Source organism: Arachis hypogaea, chromosome 6, assembly GCF_003086295.3.
Source record: "Arachis hypogaea cultivar Tifrunner chromosome 6, arahy.Tifrunner.gnm2.J5K5, whole genome shotgun sequence".
NCBI classification, from domain to species: Eukaryota; Viridiplantae; Streptophyta; class Magnoliopsida; order Fabales; family Fabaceae; genus Arachis; species Arachis hypogaea.
Genome location: NC_092041.1, coordinates 16418824 through 16438283, shown reverse-complemented (window position 1 = coordinate 16438283; position 19460 = coordinate 16418824). Strand labels below are relative to the sequence as shown.

Below are 19460 nucleotides of genomic sequence, written 5' to 3'. Positions count from 1 at the left end.
ATTTTTAATTCTGAAAAATTTAAAATTTAATTCTTATGCGTTATACTTTATAACTTCTCAACATTAAAAGTTTCGATAATAATTTTTTAAATGCTAATGAGTCAAATGATGATTTTTAATAAATTTTTAGAAATAATTTATTGTTCTGTTTTAAATTCATAAATTTATAAAAATGTAAATTTTTTAAAATTTAAACTAAAATACAAAAGTTAGATTTCTATTCTTATTCATTTTAATCTTTTTGAAATTTTATTTAAATTCAAATGAAAATATTTTTTTATTGACATTTATGTTTTAAAATTAATGAATAATACATAACCGATTAACTTAAAAGTAAGATTTATTATTTATATAGCTAGGATAAACATAATAAATAATTAAGTTGATTCAATTTATTATTGGAATTGGCGTGTTGACTTTCGTTTGATTATGAGAGATGCAAACAAGGTGGCAGATACTATGGCAAAGATGGCGATAAAATTACAACTTTCGCATGTGGAGCTTCTTTCACCTTGGGAGCAGTTTAAGAGTAGTCTTAAACAGGACTGCCCCTCTATTTAAGCAATTCCTTGTTTTTTTTTGTTTTTTTTTTCTTTGTTTAATTTATTTCAGTCACCAAAAAAAAAAATTGAATCAACTTAATTCGATTTATATAAAAATATTCAGAACACAGCATATAACTAATTCTAATTTAAGACATTTACGTAATTTTAAACTTTATTTATTTTATTAGCGTAAATTACTCTACTTTTTATAAGTAGAGATTTAAAATTAGATTCAGTCACTCAATTTCAAAAATAACATATACTAGAGTCAAAATATTTCTTACGCATAGCTAGTAGAAAATGTGGTTTATCATTTTAATCTTATACATTTAATTTAAAAAGATATACCTTGATTAAATATCATTCATTGAAAATGACCTATATGTATACATTGAAAGTTAAGAGAATGCATAAACGATTCTAATATAATTTAAAAATTGTTTTAATTAAATAGTATTTATTTTATATGAATTTCTAATTAATAGAGTAATATAACACTTTCACGATGCCAATAGACATTTACTCTGATTCTCATTCTAAAAGTTACATTTTGGAATAAAAAATTGTAAAATTTAAAGAATTCTTTGCATCGTCACGACGTAAACTAAGAAGGTTTAAATGAGAGAACTTGCATATAATATTGTTAGTCCATGCCATTTATAATATAATAAAATAAATAATCATCAAAGTATGTACCCAAAAAATATTTCTGATGTGGTAATTTAAATTATATTTATATAATTTTTTTTTATTCAAACAATTTTTTGTACTAAAGCGTCTTTGTATTATATTTTGTATTTGCATGTAGTATCAAACACACCTATAATAACATACACATCTTTTTCTGTACTTTTGAAAAATGTTAAGTAAATAATTAATTTTAAAAATAAGAAAAAGTATATTATTAATTTAATATTTAAAACTTATATAATTTAATTTTTATACATTATTAGTATAAAATGATTTTGCATAAATAATGAATCATATGTTGTTATACCAGTAAAAAAAAAATTAAATTCATCATATCATCTTAATGCATAAATTAGATTGAATATCGTATTAAATTTTTTTATTTTTTGTATTTATGTTATATATTTATTTATTAAAATTAACTATATATAAATATATGTATTATTTAATTTATTTTTAATATATATTTTATATTAAAATTTAATTAACTTGTGTTATAATAATAAAAATTTTATAATAATTTTAATGTATTTAATACATTAAAATGTAAAAAAAATAATTTTTATAAAATAATTTTTTTATAATATGCTTAATTTATATCTTTAGAACACAAATTATCAAAATTTTTTATATTAATAGTTGATGAATTTGGTGTTCATTATCATTGATTTGTTAAATGTAATTTTTAAAAACAAGTTATTAGCCTTTGCTCAAAAATTATTTTTAATATGGTGATAAAGATGGTGTTTTGATTTAAGATTGGTATTTAAAATGTATTACAATATTATGGATATATAAAAAATGTGTCTAACACACATTTTATATATTATTAGAATAATGACAGGTATCTAATATACACTTGTATATTAAGTAAAAGGTAAATGTTATGGTACCTATCACATTGTACTTGAGTTACTAAAAATGATAAATAAATAATATTTAATAAATTTTACATGATTTACTTTTTACTTTAAATATTTTATTTTTTACTTTAAAAGGTAAATTAGACAATTTAGATACCATAACAAAAACACCATAAAACTCACCTAAATAAAATCTATCCACATATAACTACATCAAATAATTTCATTTTCAACAACAATACCAATATTTTTTCATATAAAAAAAATTAGCCTTATTTGCTTATCATTTTTGTATTTTTTTTTTTTTTTGGGTGAGTGTGAGTGTGTGAGTGGGTCACCATTGATATATAAGCATTGCAATTGCAATTCTCTCTCTCTCTCTCTGTTTCTGCTTCTGACTCATTACAGAATCCAAACACACACACACACACTACTTCTGGTCTTCTACATTGCCTTGTCTTCTTCAAGGCCTTCTCCAAGATCTTCATACTTGTTCATCTTCCAGTTCCCTTTCTCCATAAAGATTCAAACTTCACAGCTGCAACTTCAAGATAGTTGCAGATGACCAACTGGGCTGCCACATTTTCTCAAAATATGATCAGAAACAGAGACTTACTTCAATTCTTTCCTCTATTTTACTCCTCTGCTTGGCCTCTTCACCCAATTGCTTTCATAATCAAAGCCATCTTCTTTTTTGTTTTTTCTACCTTATTTTTATATGTTTGAATAGATACATCAACATAACCAGCAATTCAATATAAACTTAGCTTCCCTATTTAAGTAGGAAAAAAGAATTTTTTAAAAAAAAAAGGAATAACTAACAGATATTCATATCACTCACTAACTCCATAAAGATATATGAAGTTGTTCCAACAACAATGAGAGATGAGAACTCCAAGAAAAGCAAGGTTTGATTTAAGAAAAATGGCATTTGTGCTTCCAAGCTTCATTTGCAATTGCATTCTGCCATAGCCATTGCTTACTCTCTTCTTTATTTGGTGAAGCTTTCATGGCCCAAGACATTGGTCAAGAAGTGGTTCAATATCAAGTGCAAAACTGATAACTTTCAAGCAGATGATGACGTTGATGATGATGTCCTTTATCAAGGTAATTGACCAATTTTCCACATGGCTTCAATGCAATCTAGAACTCTAGAATTGGGATTCTTAGCTTTCATTTAAAAAGATTTTTTTTATTTACTTTTTAAATGGATAGACTAGTTAACTATACATACATCTTTTCAATAACACACCCTCAATTCTGTTTAGCTTTTGTGAGCAATGTTCTTTTCTTTTCTTTCTTTGTTTATTTGATTTACCCTTAGTTATGTGTTTTCCAGCTTCCATGGTTTTTCCTACCATTATTGGTACCCCCAAAAAAAATTGTTTGTTTTGTTTTGTTGTGCTGTGTTTGATTGAGTGACATGATTAAATAACAGTGGAAAGAGCACAGCTTTATTTACTTTATGGTTTTTCCTTTTTCAGGTATTGATGAAGAGAGGAAGAGCAACTATTCAGAGAAGGAGGCATGCACCATCAAAAAAAGCAAAACAGGTTCAATTTCTTAAACCTTGATATCTATCACCTTGGACCACACCATTCCCAACCCCAAACCCCTCCAAATTGGTAAAAGATAAAATGAATTTTTGAATACAGCTTTTTTGCTGCTACAATCTCAGAATTTTGTGTCTATTAATATGCATGTAGCGGACCACACTTAGTGGGATTTGTTGACTTTTTTGGCTGCTATTGTCTCCTACTAATCTCATTAGTTGATCTTCATTTGAAATTCAGATAAACCAAGCAGAAGATTCTCAGACAGAATTCATAGAGGTAAGAATGACCTTGATGAAGCTCAGATTACAGAAGTGTATAATTATAGGTATGGTTCATGTAGCTCTTTGTTGTACTAAACTATCATGTTATAACAACAAGAACAACAACAACTAAGGATCTTCTGTTTTATTGAGTTCTTTATTCCTTCTGCATGCAGAATCTTTGTTGCCACTTGGAATGTAGCAGGGAAGTCACCTCCAAGTTATTTGAACCTTGAAGATTGGCTTCACACCTCTCCACCCGCTGATATCTATGTTCTTGGGTAAATTACTAATGCCGGTTGTATAATGTGTAAGTCACCTTTTGTTCTGCAACATTTCTTGCTGAGAAATTTTTTGCATTTTCTTTTTGGCCTCAGGTTTCAAGAAATTGTACCTCTTAATGCTGGTAACATTTTGGGAACAGAAGACAATGGCCCTGCAAGGAAATGGCTTACACTTATTAGGAAGACCCTTAACAGTCTTCCAGGAACAAGTGGTGGATGCCACACTCCATCACCACTCTCTGATCCTATTATAGAGATTGAAGCTGATTTTGAGGGATCAATGAGGCAGAAGACAACCTCTTTCCTCCATAGAAGGTCTTTCCAATCCTTGAGTCATAGTATGAAAATGGATAGTGACATCTCACTGCCACAACCGAGCTTTGATCGGCGTCTCAGCGTCTGTGATAGAATGATATATGCTCACAGGCCTAGTGACTACCGATGGGGTTCTTCAGATGATGAAAATGGAGCTGGGGACTCCCCAGTTACGGCATCATATTCGCCAGTGCAATATAGCGGTTGTTTCCCTATGGAGGATGTTGAGAAACAGACAGGGCAACCGAGATATTGTTTGGTTGCTAGTAAGCAAATGGTGGGGATATTTCTAACAGTTTGGGTGAAAAGTGATATCAGAGATTATATTCACAGCTTGAAGGTGTCTTCTGTTGGCAGAGGTTTGATGGGATATCTTGGAAACAAGGTGCATTTGACTTGGTCATATTCTATTCTAACATGGCTGAATTAAGGGGAAAAAAATTAAGAAAATCTCATAGTCTTGTATATTGTTATGTCCAGGGTTCAATATCAATTAGCATGTCTTTGCACCAAACAAGCTTTTGTTTCATCTGTAGTCATTTGACTTCAGGGCAAAAGGATGGTGATGAGCTAAGGAGAAACTTAGATGTAATGGAAATTCTGAGAAAGACAAGGTTTCCCCTTGTCCAAGGCACCAGTGACCATTATTCACCTCAGACAATTCTGGAACATGAGTAAGCTCTTCACCTCTATGATCCTATCATTAGTCTTTGGAATTCTGAATCTAAATTTAACTTGTGTAGCCGAATAATTTGGCTGGGGGATTTAAATTATCGGGTAGCCCTTTCTTATCGTGCGGCGAAAGCTCTTGTTGAGATGCATAATTGGAAGGACTTGTTAGAGAATGACCAAGTATGTTGCTTTCTTTTTCCCCTTTGCTCCTTTCTCAAATCTTACCTTACTCACCATTTGATATCTTTTGCTTTCAGCTGCGAATAGAGCAGAGGCAAGGTCGAGTATTCGAAGGATGGAACGAAGGGAAAATATATTTCCCTCCCACATACAAGTATTCAAACAACTCAGACAGGTATGCAGGAGATGGAAGACATTCAAAACAAAAGAGAACTCCAGCATGGTAGTGTTCTTAGTTCTTGTATCAATCAGAGAAGTGGTTAATGGAAATACAAAACAATCAAAATAATGCATGCTTTTTTTTCTCAAGGTGTGATAGAATCTTATGGCATGGGAGAGGCCTTCACCAATTATCTTATGTTCGTGGGGAGTCAAGATTCTCTGATCATAGACCTGTGTATAGCATATTCTCAGCAGAAGTTGATCAAAGAAGCTCTAGTTACTCCAATTAATTATGACTACACTGATTTGAATTTCCTTTAAAAAAGCATGCATTTGAATTTGAACATGTCTGTCACTCCATTCTCTTGCTGGCAGGTGCAGCTGTTACTATCATGTTTCCATACAAGGTTAGTTTAAAGTTTTACCGGCCTCTTTCCTTTTCTTAGCATCAATGTTTGTTTTTCTTCACTACCTCATTGTGGAAGTTGCAGAGAGTTCATGGTTTTGCCAAGCACTCTTGAATACCTGAGGCTCTCAATCTGAATTCTCATTAACAAGATAATGTATATGAACTCATGCTGCTACTAATTACAGAATCACAACTGAACAAGTAGTTGGTTACTTGGTTTAGGAAAATTAATTTTGTTACTGTTTTTGTGATCTTTGCAGGATTTGAAGAATTGAACTGTGTCTGGCAAGCTTCAGATCCAAATAATATTGATTTTATTCATTAACACAAAAAAAAAGTGTTCTATTTTCTAAAGTGGTTAGTTAGTAACCTTGTAATGAAGAGTGACACAATAATTGTTTTAACGATATAGGATAAAGAAGTGGATATTGCAAAGTGCAGTAGCTCAATAATCGATTTTGATCTACTTAGAGATATAAAGAGATTCTGAGTTTCATGATAATGACTCTCATTAAAGTTGTCAAACATAAGACATGGACCATCAAGGACTTCAAACAATGCATTTATTATCATTTACTTACCGAGATGTCTCACATTTATTAAGTTGTCATAACCTAAGATATGGTCCCATCAAGGTTGCAGCCTTACTGTAATACCATTTGTCTTCCTCTCTTTTATGAAAAATACAATATTAGAAGAGAAAATAATCTGTTTTTGCCTTTTTGGTGAACAAGAGGAAACCATTCTTCTCCAAGGAACATGTGGCTTAATTTTTGGATCAGCCTCCTATAAAACCAACCATAATCATTATAACTACCCTAATATATGCATAATAGAATGATGCATAGATATATTTGGAAAAAAGTTTAAGTATATTTATATATTATTGATATTTTAGTGATTTTTAATTATTAATTTTAATTATAAAAAATAATAAATGTTATTCTATTTTTTTAAAGTAATATATAAATTATTTTGTGTTACATTTTAATTCGATGTTTATTTAAATACATTTGTTATATATTTATTAAAATATTAATTTAAAATTTTTTTATATTAATTAAATTTTAAATTAAAATATTAATGTGACAAATTAAAAATAAAAACACTAATTAGTATTATTGTAAACATTTTTAATTTAAAAATTTTATCGTGTTAAATAGATCTTTAAATTTAAAAATTTATTCTATACAATTTGATTTCGAATTATATGAAAAAAAATTAAAATATTTTATATCTTATTTTTTAAAAATTAATGTAACTAGTTTACAATTATATTTTTATGAAAGTCTGAATTTTTATTTAATTTTTGTTAAAAATCAGAAATTTTGTGTAAAAAATAAAAAAGTAATATATAATATCATTTTTTAAATATTTTGTTAAATTTCCAACAAATTTTAATAATCTGAAATTAATTTTTTATTTTTTATTTGATTAGATAAATTAGTTATTCAATTATTTTTATTAAAAATTTAAAATAAATAAATATTAAAATATGACACATCAAAAAAATAATTTATAAATTATTTTAGAAAAAATAAAATAATATTTATCATAAAAAATATATATATATAATTAAGATAACAGTTAAAATTTACTAAAATATCGATACGGGTATATTTAAAAACCTTTTTATTATTATTTGTGATGGGTACAAAGTAGTTGGCAATGTGTTGATGATTTAGCCATTTAGTTTTCAATTTTGTGACACCTAAAGGCTTGGTATACACTTGTCCTTGTGCATGTTATAATCATCCCCACTCCCAAGTGCCAGCATTATTATTCCTCTATTGCATACTCATCCTTAGTCCCTACTACCTACCACACAATATATAATACCTACACACATTATTCTCTTCATTATGTTTCTTAATAACTAGGAGTCTAGGACTGCAACCTATGAAAACCAAGCTTGTTCTCTTCATTATTCTGCTCTCTCTATGCACCAACTTATTAGCTGCTCTCAGCAGACATGAGGAGCAGGAAGAAGAAGACCCTGAGCTCACAACATGCATGCACCAGTGTGGCCACCAGCAACAGTATTCCAAGAGTGACAAGCAAGCATGCATTCGCAGTTGCCAGAGGTACCATCAAATGAAGAAAGAGCGAGAAGAAGAAGAGGGAACCACGATGGAGACTCAGAATCCTTATGTGTTTGATATTGAAGATTTTAGGACCAGGTTGGAAACACAAGACGGAAGAGTTCGGGTTTTGAACAAGTTCAGTAGAAGATCCAAGATCCTCAAAGGCATTAGCAATTATGTTTTGGTCACTATGGAAGCTAAGGGACACACTTTCATCTCTCCAACTTACTTTGATTCCGATGCCGTTATCTTTGTACTCAAAGGTACCTTTTTCTTTCTTTCTTTCTTTAATTTAATCATAATTATATTGTGGAATTGTTAATTATAGGGAGAGCGGTAATTGGGTTGGTGAGAGAAGACAAAACGGATAGGTTCAACCTTGAAGATGGAGACATGATGAGGGTAGCAGCAGGCACACTAGTCTATTTCGTTAACAAAAATGAGAATCAGAACCTTGTCCTTGCCAATCTCTTTATACCTCTCACTACACCTGGAGACTATAAGGTTCATTCATTAATTCTCTTTAACTCATTACCATAAGCCATAAGAATAAGATGAAAACAAGTCATGGCATTGCAGGCATTTAACCCGGAACTATTTCTCACAGCATTCAGTATGGACAAACTTGAAGCTGCACTCCAGGTAGACATAAACTAAACTAGTTTTAAAAATAATTTTGCTATGAATAATGTTTTGATTGAAAGTGAAATCAGACTCCAAGGGAGAAGATAAGGGGGGTTTTCCATGAAGAATTAGAGGGAACCATATTCAAGATAGCAAGGGAGGAAGTGGAAGCACTGAGCAAGGTTAAGGAAGGGTTTTGGCCCTTTAGCACCCAATCGGGTGGTCCCTTCAATCTTTTGGGAACCCGTCCCTACATCTCCAACCAATATGGCCGCCTCTACCAATCCTCTCTTGATAAGCCTTTCGAGCTCAATGAACTCAACCTCGTCCTCAGTTTCTCCAACATCACCCGGGTAATCTAAAAATGTTGTCATAAATTCTTCTTTTTTTAGTTATATATCTAACAAGTTGGTTGCTTATAGGGTTCAATGACTGCTCCGTCTTACGTTACGAGGGCAACAAAAATATGCATTGTGGGAGAGGGGAAAGGGTATGTGGAGATAGTGTGTCCACACTACGTGTCTTCTTCACGCTACTCTGGAGGAAGAGGAGGAGGAACAAAGGATAAGGCTTTATACCGGAGGTTGAGTTCGGAGCTGAGAGAAGGAATGGTGTTTGTGGTACCAGCGGGGCATCCATTCTTGGTTGGAGCTGGGAAGGAAGATGATCTTCACATAGTGTGTTACGAGGTAAATGCGAGAGGGAACAAAATTCACGCTCTTGCGGGGAAAAATAACGTGATGAGTGCAATGGACAAGGATGCCAAGCAACTCACTTTCATGCAGCCGGCGGAGAAGGTTGATGAGATTTTCAGCCGACCAGAGACTTTCTTCTTCCCTGGCCCTCAGCATAACGACTATTATGACCACTGATCTGGTGCCACAGCTTATGCGTGAATATATATATATATATATGCGCATGGTGTGTGTGTGTGTATGTGTAGAAACCGAGACCGTAATGTAAATCGGATAAATGATAAGATGGTCAGGTAATAATGCAATTAAAGTCACAAATCATGATAATGTTCGTCGTACATTCTTAGATAAATGTGGAAAACAGAGGATCATGATAAACGTGCCATGGAAGATGAGTCATCGCTACCGGTCTAGTAATTCACGGTGTTTTTGCCCGCGATTCTGCTTCCACCACCTCTCCTGTCGAATTTTTTAGACATGAGAGTTTTGAATTTTAAACTTGTTCATAAATTTTTGGAAGTGGTTGATTCAATAAATAGGTACCTTTACAGTGTGCAGAGAGTCCATTAATGTTACATGCGGTTGCAAGGGAGATGGCAACAGCTTGTGTGATGGGCAGTTGCAGATTTGGAGCATTTGCAGATAAAACCTTGCAAGCACAATCCATGCTTGAACTCATCAGAGCGCGCAATGAATCGCAGCACGTGCTTGATGGCGGCGTCACACCGCCGTTGTTGTTGCCGCTTCCGGTGATGAAGTTGGCGCATGGGGTGATGCTGCTCATCATGGAGATTGTGCATGCTATGCTATTCTGAGTCTGACAATCAACCATTTTTATTGTTGAAGTCATCAACAAAAAGGTTGTAGTTATTATTGCTGATGGTAGCATCATCTTCATTGTTAGTGAATGGCATTCAAGTTAATTAGGAAATGACTTTTATATATACATAATGCAATGTTCAATTAGATTTGAATTTGAATGAGGAGTTCAACTGCCTTAGCTAACATACATTTTCCCCACCAGGTTAGTGTCTAATAAGTTTGGTATGGTGGGCTAGACATGAAAAGCTTCCCATATTTGCATCTTGCTAAGAAATGGATATTCATGTGCCATGAGGGTTTTACTTGTTATATGGCAATTCTAAAATTGTTCAATTCTTCGATTTTATGGTGTGTGCGCCATGTTTGAAATGAAAACAACACAAAATTTTTAAGTCATAAAATGAATGTCAACATACTAAATACAATGATCTAGATGTATAAAAATAATTTTTTTTTGTAAAACTAAAAGAGTTACTTTTCAATAAAAAATGAAAAACCATGCATAACAACCTCATAGCAATGCAAACTTCGATATTTCAGCAAAATTAGGATTTTCAGATTTTATACATTCAGGAAAAATTATTATTAGATATTCTTGGTGCAAATTATAACTGAAATATTAATTGACTAACAAGTCACTAATAAGTATTTATAACAAAATCACTTTAAAGTTTGTGACATAAATTTGATTAGAAAGACTAAATCTTTTTCTATACCTCAGAATACATAATAATAACTTGTATAGAAGACCATCCATATATTAAAAGGTGCAGAACATGAACATAATATTCATAATTTTATGGGTCAATATATAGTTTAATTGAAAACTGGTTTTTCCCATATATACGAAACTCACCCAAGAAAGGAAGCTAGCTAGGACAAAATTCCTCTTCTGCTCAATGATTCAACAAGCTGTTGCCTTTCTCTGCCGAAAAGAGAGTCAAGGGATGACAAGACTGCAAAGAAAAGGAATATGGGCTAGAACCCGAAAAGTACCCTCTTCCCTCTAGAACAAGTTATCCCACTACTTGCTTCAATATTTTTGGTGGGAAAAAAAAACTATTAGATGGAATAAAGTTGCGTGGCTTGCTCACTTGTCCAAAGATCAACGAGTATGATACATCATTATGCTATTAATGCTAGGACGATAAAAAATCACTACAGAATTTATTTTATCGGAAATATTTGATAATAAAAAAAATTTAATTAAAAATAATTATAATTTATCTTATTTAATATTTATTAATTATTACGATAATTAATGAATGTTAAATAAGATAAATTTTATCTTTTTTATTTTTTTAGTATTATTATTATTTTATTTTGTATTTATTAATTGTTGTATTAATTAATAAATATTAAATAAAATAAATTTTAATTTTTTTGATTAAATTTTTTTTGTTATCAAATATTTCTATTATGCAAAAACACAAAGAAAAATTGAAGTAATCGCAAATCTCAGTTCCAATATTTAATTTAATTTTCTCTCAGGTTCCTTAATCTATTGCAACTAATTCGTTTATTACAAATATCAAATATTTTGAGGATATAATTTTTAGAGAACTTATAAGCATGAGACGGTATTTTTTATTCGTAAATGTTTAATAACTAAAACAATTTAGCCAAAATCAGTTAGAATTTATCTTATTTAATATTTATTAATTATTATAATAAATAATGAATACTAAATAAAGTAAGTTTTTACAGTTTTTTTTCTCTCTATTATAACCAAATATCTCTTAAATTAATTTTGGAGTGAGTTTGACTTATTTAATTCTAAGGTTCTTTGTAACAAATTTTGTGTTTTATTTCTTCTTAAAAAAAAGGTAGTCCTATTTCTATTATATAAAAAGATTTAAAACTCCCCCGTGAACAAAATGTTCCGTGAGAAGAAACATCAAATGAGAAAATGAGAAAATCTTGAAAATAGAGAGTTAAGAGAGTCAATATTGATAGAAAGAGAATTAAAAAATATACTTTTTGTCGATTTTTTACATATTATATCAAAATTTTTGGACCAGTATTATTGAATTTATTAAATGAATTATAAAATAAAATTTCATTAATATCCAAAAATATAATAGTTTTTAAAAAGTTGAAACTGAACATAAGAGTATATTATTCTTAAATAATTGATTTTCAAAACAATTTTAAGTAGGTGTCGTCTATAGTACCTACAAGTTTTTGTGGCTACGGTGACGATGGATTTTATAAATCATTAGATGTTGAAATTTTCAATCATATAAAATGAAAAATTGAAACACGTTTCAATTACAATTCTATTAATAAATAATGGCATATTTATGGGTCTGTAAATAAAAAAAAATTAGATCATTTATCATATTTCTTGACAATAAAAAATAGTCTATTATTTTTTCTCTGTCGTTGAAAATGAAATCGTTATCAATGCCCAAAATTAAAAAAATTGTAGTCTGCATTAATCTTTTTTCTCACATTAATAAATAATTATTTATATATTTTATTTTTAATTAAAATAATCATTTTATTCTGCATAAAAAATTTAAAGTCTAAAGTTATTGTTATTAATTAAATTTTAATATTAATCAAGTAAAATTTAAAATTATTAATTACAAAAAAAGTATAAGTAAACAATATATTATCCACATACCTAGTAAATTAAACATTCGATATATTTATTGTTCACATTGTTTAATATTTTCATTATTTATACTTTTTTTGTAATTAATAATTTTAAATTTCACATGACTAATATTAAAATTTAATTAATAACTGTAACTTTAGACTTTAAATTTTTTATTGCAGAAAAAATGATTATTTTAATTAAAAATAAAAGATATAAATAATTATTTATTAATATGAGAAAAAAAAGAGTAATACTTTTTTATTGTCAAAAAATATGATAAATGGTCTATTTTTTATTTATAAATCCATAAATATACTATTATTTATTAATAGAACTGTAACTAAAACTTATTTCAATTTTTCATTTTGTATGATTAAAAATTTTAGTATATAATAATTTATAAAATCCATAATTAACATAGGCACCAAAATTTATAGACATCATAGACAACACCTTTTAAGTAACTTGCCAAAAGAAGAGACACCATCTAATAATTATGCTCTCATATATTATGTATACATGACTTAACAGTAAATTTGCATCTCTTATATTTTAGCACTTCTCTTTTCAATCTTTTCTTTTGTATTCTTTAGCGCCATATATGGAAATTTAGGTAATAGAATAAATCTAAAAGAGAGAAGAAAAAGAAAAAAGAAAAGGAAAAAGAAAAAAGAAAAAAGTATCTATCATTCCAAGGTGGGTTAATAACATGCATGCCTTCTCTGTTAAGCATCATAATTGAATAAAAATTTCAAACCCCCTTTACTACTTAGTAGGCCACTCCCCATGTAATCATAATTGGTGCACAAAAGCCAAGAAACATTTGCTTTTATTTTTTTGTCACAGTGAAAATAATTTGTGTATGAATGCTTTATTAGAAAATTTAGGAGATCAATATTTTTATTAAAATTTTGTAAGTATTTAATTATTAAAAATAAATGAGTAGTTTTATATTATTATATGTCATTTTATATTATTAAAAATATTGATGATGACTAATTAATGATTAAACATCACAATTTTTATTGTCTTCTAGCACTTTTCGTACTTTAAGAAGAGTTTCCGAAAATATTAGTATTCTAATTGTTTTAAATATTAATTTAAATTATAAAAAATTTATATAATATATATTAATTAAAATCAACGGTTAAAATAACTGAAACATCAGTGTTTTAGATACACTAAAAATTTTTCTCATACTTTATTTGGTTACAAATCATGCTATAAAAAAATCCCATCATGAAAAGTGTATGCATATGCCTCAGGCACTTTCCATAACATATATAACAAAAGGAGCAATGCAGAACAAAAAACATAAGAAACGTATAAAATAAAATGAAGAGACAATTTTATTAAATTAAATTTATAAAGTTGCAATATTAATAAGGTTCTTGGCAAAGAATCTCTCTACATAAAGCAAAAAGAAAAAACCAAAAAAAAAAGCAAGTTATGCACCATGATAAGCTAGCCAGCTACCACTCTTTTTATTCACACTTTTCTTTATTCCTTCTTCATAAACCATTCTCTTGTGCCTTTAATTTCTTCAACTCTCTGTAATCTAATTCTTATACCAACCCAAAGAAAACACCCCAAATATTTTCATTCAATTTTTAGCATGCACTTGATATGATATAACAAATATAGTACTAGCAATCACTATAATGAATTCAATGGCGGCATCAAGAAGGGTGATTGAGATGCTGCTTTGTATGTCCTTGTTGGTGATGATGAGAATAACAACAATGGCACAACAAACACAACAATATCCTGAGACTAGTACTTCTTCAAGTTGCAGCAATGTTCTGCTAAGTCTTTCTCCATGCCTAGATTACATAACAGGAAGTGCTTCAACACCATCATCTGGTTGTTGTTCACAACTTGCATATGTGGTGGGGTCACAGCCACAGTGCCTGTGTGAAGTTGTTAATGGTGGTGCTTCTTCAATTGCTGCCACCCTCAACATCAATCAGACTCAGGCTTTGGGCCTTCCTAATGCCTGCAGAGTACAAACTCCTCCAATTACCATCTGCAGTAGTGCTACTGGTATCACTTCTCATTTCTTACTCAAAATCTTTCATATCTATATTTAATTTCTATAACGTTAGCTAGTAAAGGTAACTCAACATTTTTTTCAAATTACTAAATTTGATTGAATAACAATGTTAAGTTTTTATAAAAAAAATTATTTTGTACACTAAAATTAACTATCAAAATAGAACAGTATTACATGATTAGTAAATATTATCATTTTGAATTAGTATTTAGCCAATAATAATTTATACATATATTTATAGAAATTTGCACATAATAAATATATAATTTATACTTATATTTGTGTACATATGAGTTAATACAGTTAGGGGTGGCAAACGGGAAAGCCCGCCTTTGGCGGGATGGCCCGCCCCGCCCCACCTAGTGTGACAGTCCTAGAATCCCAACCCGCCCCGTCTAACTGCGGGCTGGCGGGTTAAACCCGCCAAAATTTCTCTTTTTTTTTAACTATTAACTACTAAATAATATATAATTTCACAATCGTATTAATAAATTTATAATTTCTAAAGACATAAAAAATTATATTTTTCATATTCATAAATATTAAAATTTTCGTAATTATAAATATCTAATAAACATAATTATAAACCCAGTTTTCATCCAAAACATAAGTATAAATATTCTCTCCAAAACAAAATAAATATAATTTAAAACATAATTATAAATATTGTCTCAAAAGTAACATAAACATAATTCAAACCACTCAGTTTTTATCTTCATACTCTTATAAGTTAGGTTGGGGGAAGTTAGGTCTTGACAAAAAATTGTAAAAATACCCTTCACTAAAAGAACACTAAGCCCGGCGGGAAGCCCGCGCCACCCCGCCAAAGCCCGCGGTTTAAGCGGTGTGGGTTAGGCGGGCTTTTGCTATTTGGCGGTCTCAATTTTTCAGTCCGATCCGCCTTTTTTGGCAAGTTATGCGAGTCGGCTCGACGGATTTAGGCCTATTTGTCACCCTTAAATACAGTTTGTATTCATATTTTTTAGAAAAATATATAAATATATATTATTTAATTTATTTTTAATATATATATTATATTAATAACTGATTTTGGTATATTGATAATATGGTTGAATTTTTAATATTATCAAATCCGTCGTTACATTAAAATTAGGGTAAATTCGTGTATATATTAACACACTGAGATTTATACGACTAAGATTGTTTTGTGCTATGAATTGTGTTTTTTTAGGATCTGTTTCTCCGCCAGCAAGTGTTTATTATGCGCCCAGCATTCCAAATTCACCTGCCGCAGGTAACAAATTAAAAGAAAGATTATTAGTTCTTTAATTAGTACCAAGACATTTCTCTTATTCTAGAACATTGAGGGTGTATCACATTATAATAAAGTATAATTATTTATGGTATTGGTAAGTAAATTAAAAAGACATAAAGTTGATGTGTGACGCACTTATCAATGGAAAGGGAAATGTCTTAATCCTCCCATAGATTGCGCTGTGAAATTTTCCAAATTAAAAAAATATTTGAGTCGTTCATTTTGCCTCTAATCGCGAATTAATTAATGGAATTCAACAAATTTTTTTTTTTTGGCATATAGGGATTGGATCAACAATTATTTCATCAACGAACGGTGGAGTTGGCGGTGGTTCATTTCGCTGGAATTCAAGTTCCACAGCTAAATTACCTTCTTTGCTGCTTGTCATGTTTTTCTTTGCAACGACTTTGTCTTTGACTTTCACCTTCACGACCATTACCTAGACTAAGGTTACCTACGTTAATCTCAATGTAGTATGTAAATTTTCTTAAACCTTATTAATTATTATTATTATTATTATTATTATTATTATTATTATTATCTGAATTCTATTTCTTAGTTCTTACGCCGTGTAGCTGATTTTAATATAGATTGCATAACATATTTGCGAAAAAACGTTTGGCCCTATATATGCCACTACTTTGGAGCCAAGCTAAATTGACCAATTAACTTTTTATTTGAACAATATAATCCAATCTCTTTTTTAAATATTGTATATCAAACAAAATAATAGTCTTCTCTCATCATTAGTTCTATTATAATTTTTGGAATTAATATCACAAAATAAATTAATTCTCCAAAAAAATTTATTAAAAATTTTTGTGCCTGACAACTTTTTATTCTTTACAAAATTTTAAAGTTAATTTTTTTATATATAGATTGGTCCGTTCATTATTTTAAAAAGAATAATTTGTCTTAATTATTGAAATTCAATTGTGTTATAATAAAATTTATTAGCAATTTATTTATCTAATACGTAAATTAAAAATTTAATTAAAATCGACAAAAAAATCAATTTGTCTGAAGAGAATGTTCTTCAAAAAAATTTAAATAATAAAAGTCTTTTAAATATTAATTAAAATGTCCAATCTAAAATTTTTTAAACCAATTTAAGTAATTACTTATTAATAATAAAGATATAATCTATCACTAACTATTATATTACAAAGTAATTTGGGCTCTTTTTGTCTCAAGGCAATCGACTCGGTATTTATTTGTTCAGATTCTTTTAGTGCAATTTCGAAGAAACTTATCAAGTTGGATATGTAGAGTTTTAAAATTATATATATAATAAATTTTAAAAAAAAAATAGAATACGCTTTTAGGTTATGTTTGGTTGAAAGGAAAGAATAGAGAGTAAAGAAATAGAAAGGAAAGAAAGGAAAGGAAAGAAATTGAGTGGATTTTTATTTTTTTTAGATGTGTTTGATTGGAAGGAAAATAAGAAAGAAAGAAATGTTATAAAAAGATAATTTTACCCCTATATTATAATATATATTAAAAAAGTGAAGGGATAGTATTGAAAATAGAGAGAAAAACATTAGTTTTCTCTCCATTCTCTTTCCAATGTTGGAGAGAAAAAAAAATTGGTGGGCCCCACCAGTTTTTTTCCATCCATTTTCTTTTCCCTCAATTTTCCTCTTCAACTAAACAATAAAAAATAATCCTTTTCCTTCCCATTTTTTTTCCTCCCTTTTCTTTCCTTCCATTTTCCACTCAAACAAACATAGCATTAATGATTAAACTATTATTTCTATTTAAAAAAATTTAAAATACTGATAAATTTATTAAAAAAGTTTAAAATTGGTTTTATATTTATGAAAAAGAAGAGTGTTAGGGGTCAGTAATTTTTGTGATTTATAGTCATCAAGTAGCTATTAATGATTATTTTAATGGTATGAAATTTCAACTAATAGTATGAAATTATTCACTTTTCTTTTGCTGGTTAAATGTTGACCAAAATTTAATAAAATTACTGACTCTTAGACTTTTCCTATAAAAAAAATAGACTTTTGTTGATAAAACAATTCAAACTCTAAATATTTTTTAAAAATTCCTAAACTATCTTCTTTACTTATCTCAACCCACTTTTAATCTTTAAATGTTTATTTCTAATGCTCAAATTTCCAATCTTGAACCATTAATACAAAAGTCTATAATCATTTAAATCTCATTTTTAACTATCACTATTATTATTACTGTTGTCTGTTTCTACAGTAGACATCATGAATATGGTGGTGGTTCATCTCACTTGTTGGTAGCAACTCTTCCTCTATGCATTTTCTTCTTCCCACTACACAACGTCTTTTATCTTTGCCTCAACGATAGCGGTAATGGCTCTATCTGTCATTATCGTCCTTACTCATCACCATTGTGCCTTTTTTCTTTTTCTCCCATTTTTTTTATTTGGTCTTTATCTCTTGCTATCCTTTGGATATCTTAATATTGCCGTAAATTGCATTGGAGCGTTGAAAAAATCGAGGTTGAAAAAATAAAATTGGTTATTTGTATGTTCAGAACGCTTAATTCGAAAGTAATAATCGCTACTGAGAAAGAAACAAATTTTAAGAACAATTGAAACAATTTCATTTAGTGCTTTGAAGAGTGCCTTAAATTCTACCGCATACACTTTAAGATGTTGGAAGAATTTTTCATTAACGAGCAATAAAAGGTTGATGTTAGAGAGAGATTATTCTAGAAGCATAGTTAGGGTTTTGGCTTGTGATGATGGTGACGATGAACAAAATAATAATGAAGAAGAATCTAAAGATTGTTGTGAGAGAAAAGAGAAAAGAAGGTGTAAGAAGTTGAAAAAATTTCAATTTGTAATTTGTTCCCACATGAGACTAAGAAGATTTGTGGTTTATTCTTAAATGAGGCAAAAGATGAGTTCAATGGTAGTAAATTGAAGGGAGATGAGATAATGGGATGGTGGTGGTAGTGGTAATAATGGAACTTGGAAGTGATGGTGGCAATTGGAAACTAAAAAAATAGTAAGAGAGAATTTGAATGGTGAGGGCTTTGGAGTTAGGGCTATGGTGGTGGTGTGGAGTAAAGTTAGAATTTAGGATTAGGTTATATTAGAGAGCATTTAAAAATTTTAAATAATATTTTACTATTTGAATAACTTTGTCAATAAAATTTTATTTTTAATAGATATAAAGTCAATTTTATTTTTTTTTATTGGTAGATTTGTGAGTATTTTGATCTTTTAAAAGTGAAAATAGTAATTTATTCGCCGTAAATTAATAAATAAAAGGATAAAATGGTGCAATTGGATAGAATTTTATGATGAGAACAAGAAGAAAAAAAGAAGAAGAACGATAAAAATAAATTTTTTTGGTAATTAAAAGCATGATAAAAAA

At 29.2% G+C, this 19460-nt stretch overlaps 3 protein-coding genes and 1 long non-coding RNA gene across 6 annotated transcripts; 3 read left to right on the top strand and 1 right to left on the bottom strand.

Annotated features, from left to right (window-relative positions):
• The first annotated feature begins 2470 nt into the window (after positions 1-2470).
• Positions 2471-6516, top strand: LOC112696234 (type IV inositol polyphosphate 5-phosphatase 7). Of its 3 annotated transcripts, none has more exons than XM_025748873.2 (12): positions 2471-3006; positions 3103-3205; positions 3583-3651; positions 3892-3979; positions 4091-4195; positions 4292-4898; positions 4994-5187; positions 5257-5365; positions 5443-5588; positions 5676-5934; positions 6019-6090; positions 6197-6516. In XM_025748873.2, the coding sequence occupies exons 1-10, from the start codon at positions 2977-2979 to the stop codon at positions 5815-5817; spliced, it is 1593 nt and encodes a 530-aa protein (XP_025604658.1). In that variant the 5' UTR covers positions 2471-2976; the 3' UTR covers positions 5818-5934; positions 6019-6090; positions 6197-6516. The 3 variants fall into 3 exon arrangements, with proteins under 3 accessions (XP_025604658.1, XP_025604662.1, XP_025604657.1); XM_025748877.2 differs by having other exon boundaries at positions 2473-3006; positions 5685-5934; XM_025748872.2 differs by having other exon boundaries at positions 2473-3006; positions 5676-6090.
• Positions 6517-7784: 1268 nt separating this feature from the next.
• Positions 7785-10319, top strand: LOC112696232 (sucrose-binding protein). Its single transcript, XM_025748870.3, has 5 exons — positions 7785-8283; positions 8349-8524; positions 8600-8662; positions 8734-8997; positions 9067-10319. Exons 1-5 carry the CDS (start codon positions 7836-7838, stop codon positions 9514-9516), a joined length of 1401 nt encoding a protein of 466 aa, XP_025604655.1. The 5' UTR covers positions 7785-7835; the 3' UTR covers positions 9517-10319.
• LOC112696233 (uncharacterized) lies at positions 9626-11067 on the bottom strand. Its single transcript, XR_011862223.1, has 2 exons — positions 9883-11067; positions 9626-9798 (listed from the first exon to the last, which is right to left on the bottom strand). It is a non-coding gene; the product is annotated as an uncharacterized lncRNA (long non-coding RNA).
• A 3015-nt stretch (positions 11068-14082) lies between these two features.
• LOC112696231 (non-specific lipid transfer protein GPI-anchored 15) lies at positions 14083-16623 on the top strand. Its single transcript, XM_025748869.3, has 3 exons — positions 14083-14809; positions 16012-16074; positions 16378-16623. Exons 1-3 carry the CDS (start codon positions 14428-14430, stop codon positions 16536-16538), a joined length of 606 nt encoding a protein of 201 aa, XP_025604654.1. The 5' UTR covers positions 14083-14427; the 3' UTR covers positions 16539-16623.
• The last annotated feature ends 2837 nt before the right edge of the window (positions 16624-19460 follow it).

Excerpts from the sequence above, each read along its gene's own strand:
- LOC112696234 (XM_025748873.2), top strand. The coding sequence starts at position 2,977 with ATGAGAGATGAGAACTCCAAGAAAAGCAAG. Across the intron at positions 4,196-4,291 it reads GCTGATATCTATGTTCTTGG|GTTTCAAGAAATTGTACCTC; the intron begins GTAAATTACTAA and ends TTTTGGCCTCAG. Across the intron at positions 5,589-5,675 it reads CAAAAGAGAACTCCAGCATG|GTGTGATAGAATCTTATGGC; the intron begins GTAGTGTTCTTA and ends TTTTTTCTCAAG.
- LOC112696232 (XM_025748870.3), top strand. The coding sequence starts at position 7,836 with ATGAAAACCAAGCTTGTTCTCTTCATTATTCTGCTCTCTCTATGCACC. Across the intron at positions 8,284-8,348 it reads CGTTATCTTTGTACTCAAAG|GGAGAGCGGTAATTGGGTTG; the intron begins GTACCTTTTTCT and ends TGTTAATTATAG. Across the intron at positions 8,663-8,733 it reads AACTTGAAGCTGCACTCCAG|ACTCCAAGGGAGAAGATAAG; the intron begins GTAGACATAAAC and ends AAGTGAAATCAG.
- LOC112696231 (XM_025748869.3), top strand. The coding sequence starts at position 14,428 with ATGAATTCAATGGCGGCATCAAGAAGGGTGATTGAGATGCTGCTTTGT. Across the intron at positions 14,810-16,011 it reads CATCTGCAGTAGTGCTACTG|GATCTGTTTCTCCGCCAGCA; the intron begins GTATCACTTCTC and ends GTGTTTTTTTAG. Across the intron at positions 16,075-16,377 it reads TCCAAATTCACCTGCCGCAG|GGATTGGATCAACAATTATT; the intron begins GTAACAAATTAA and ends TTTGGCATATAG.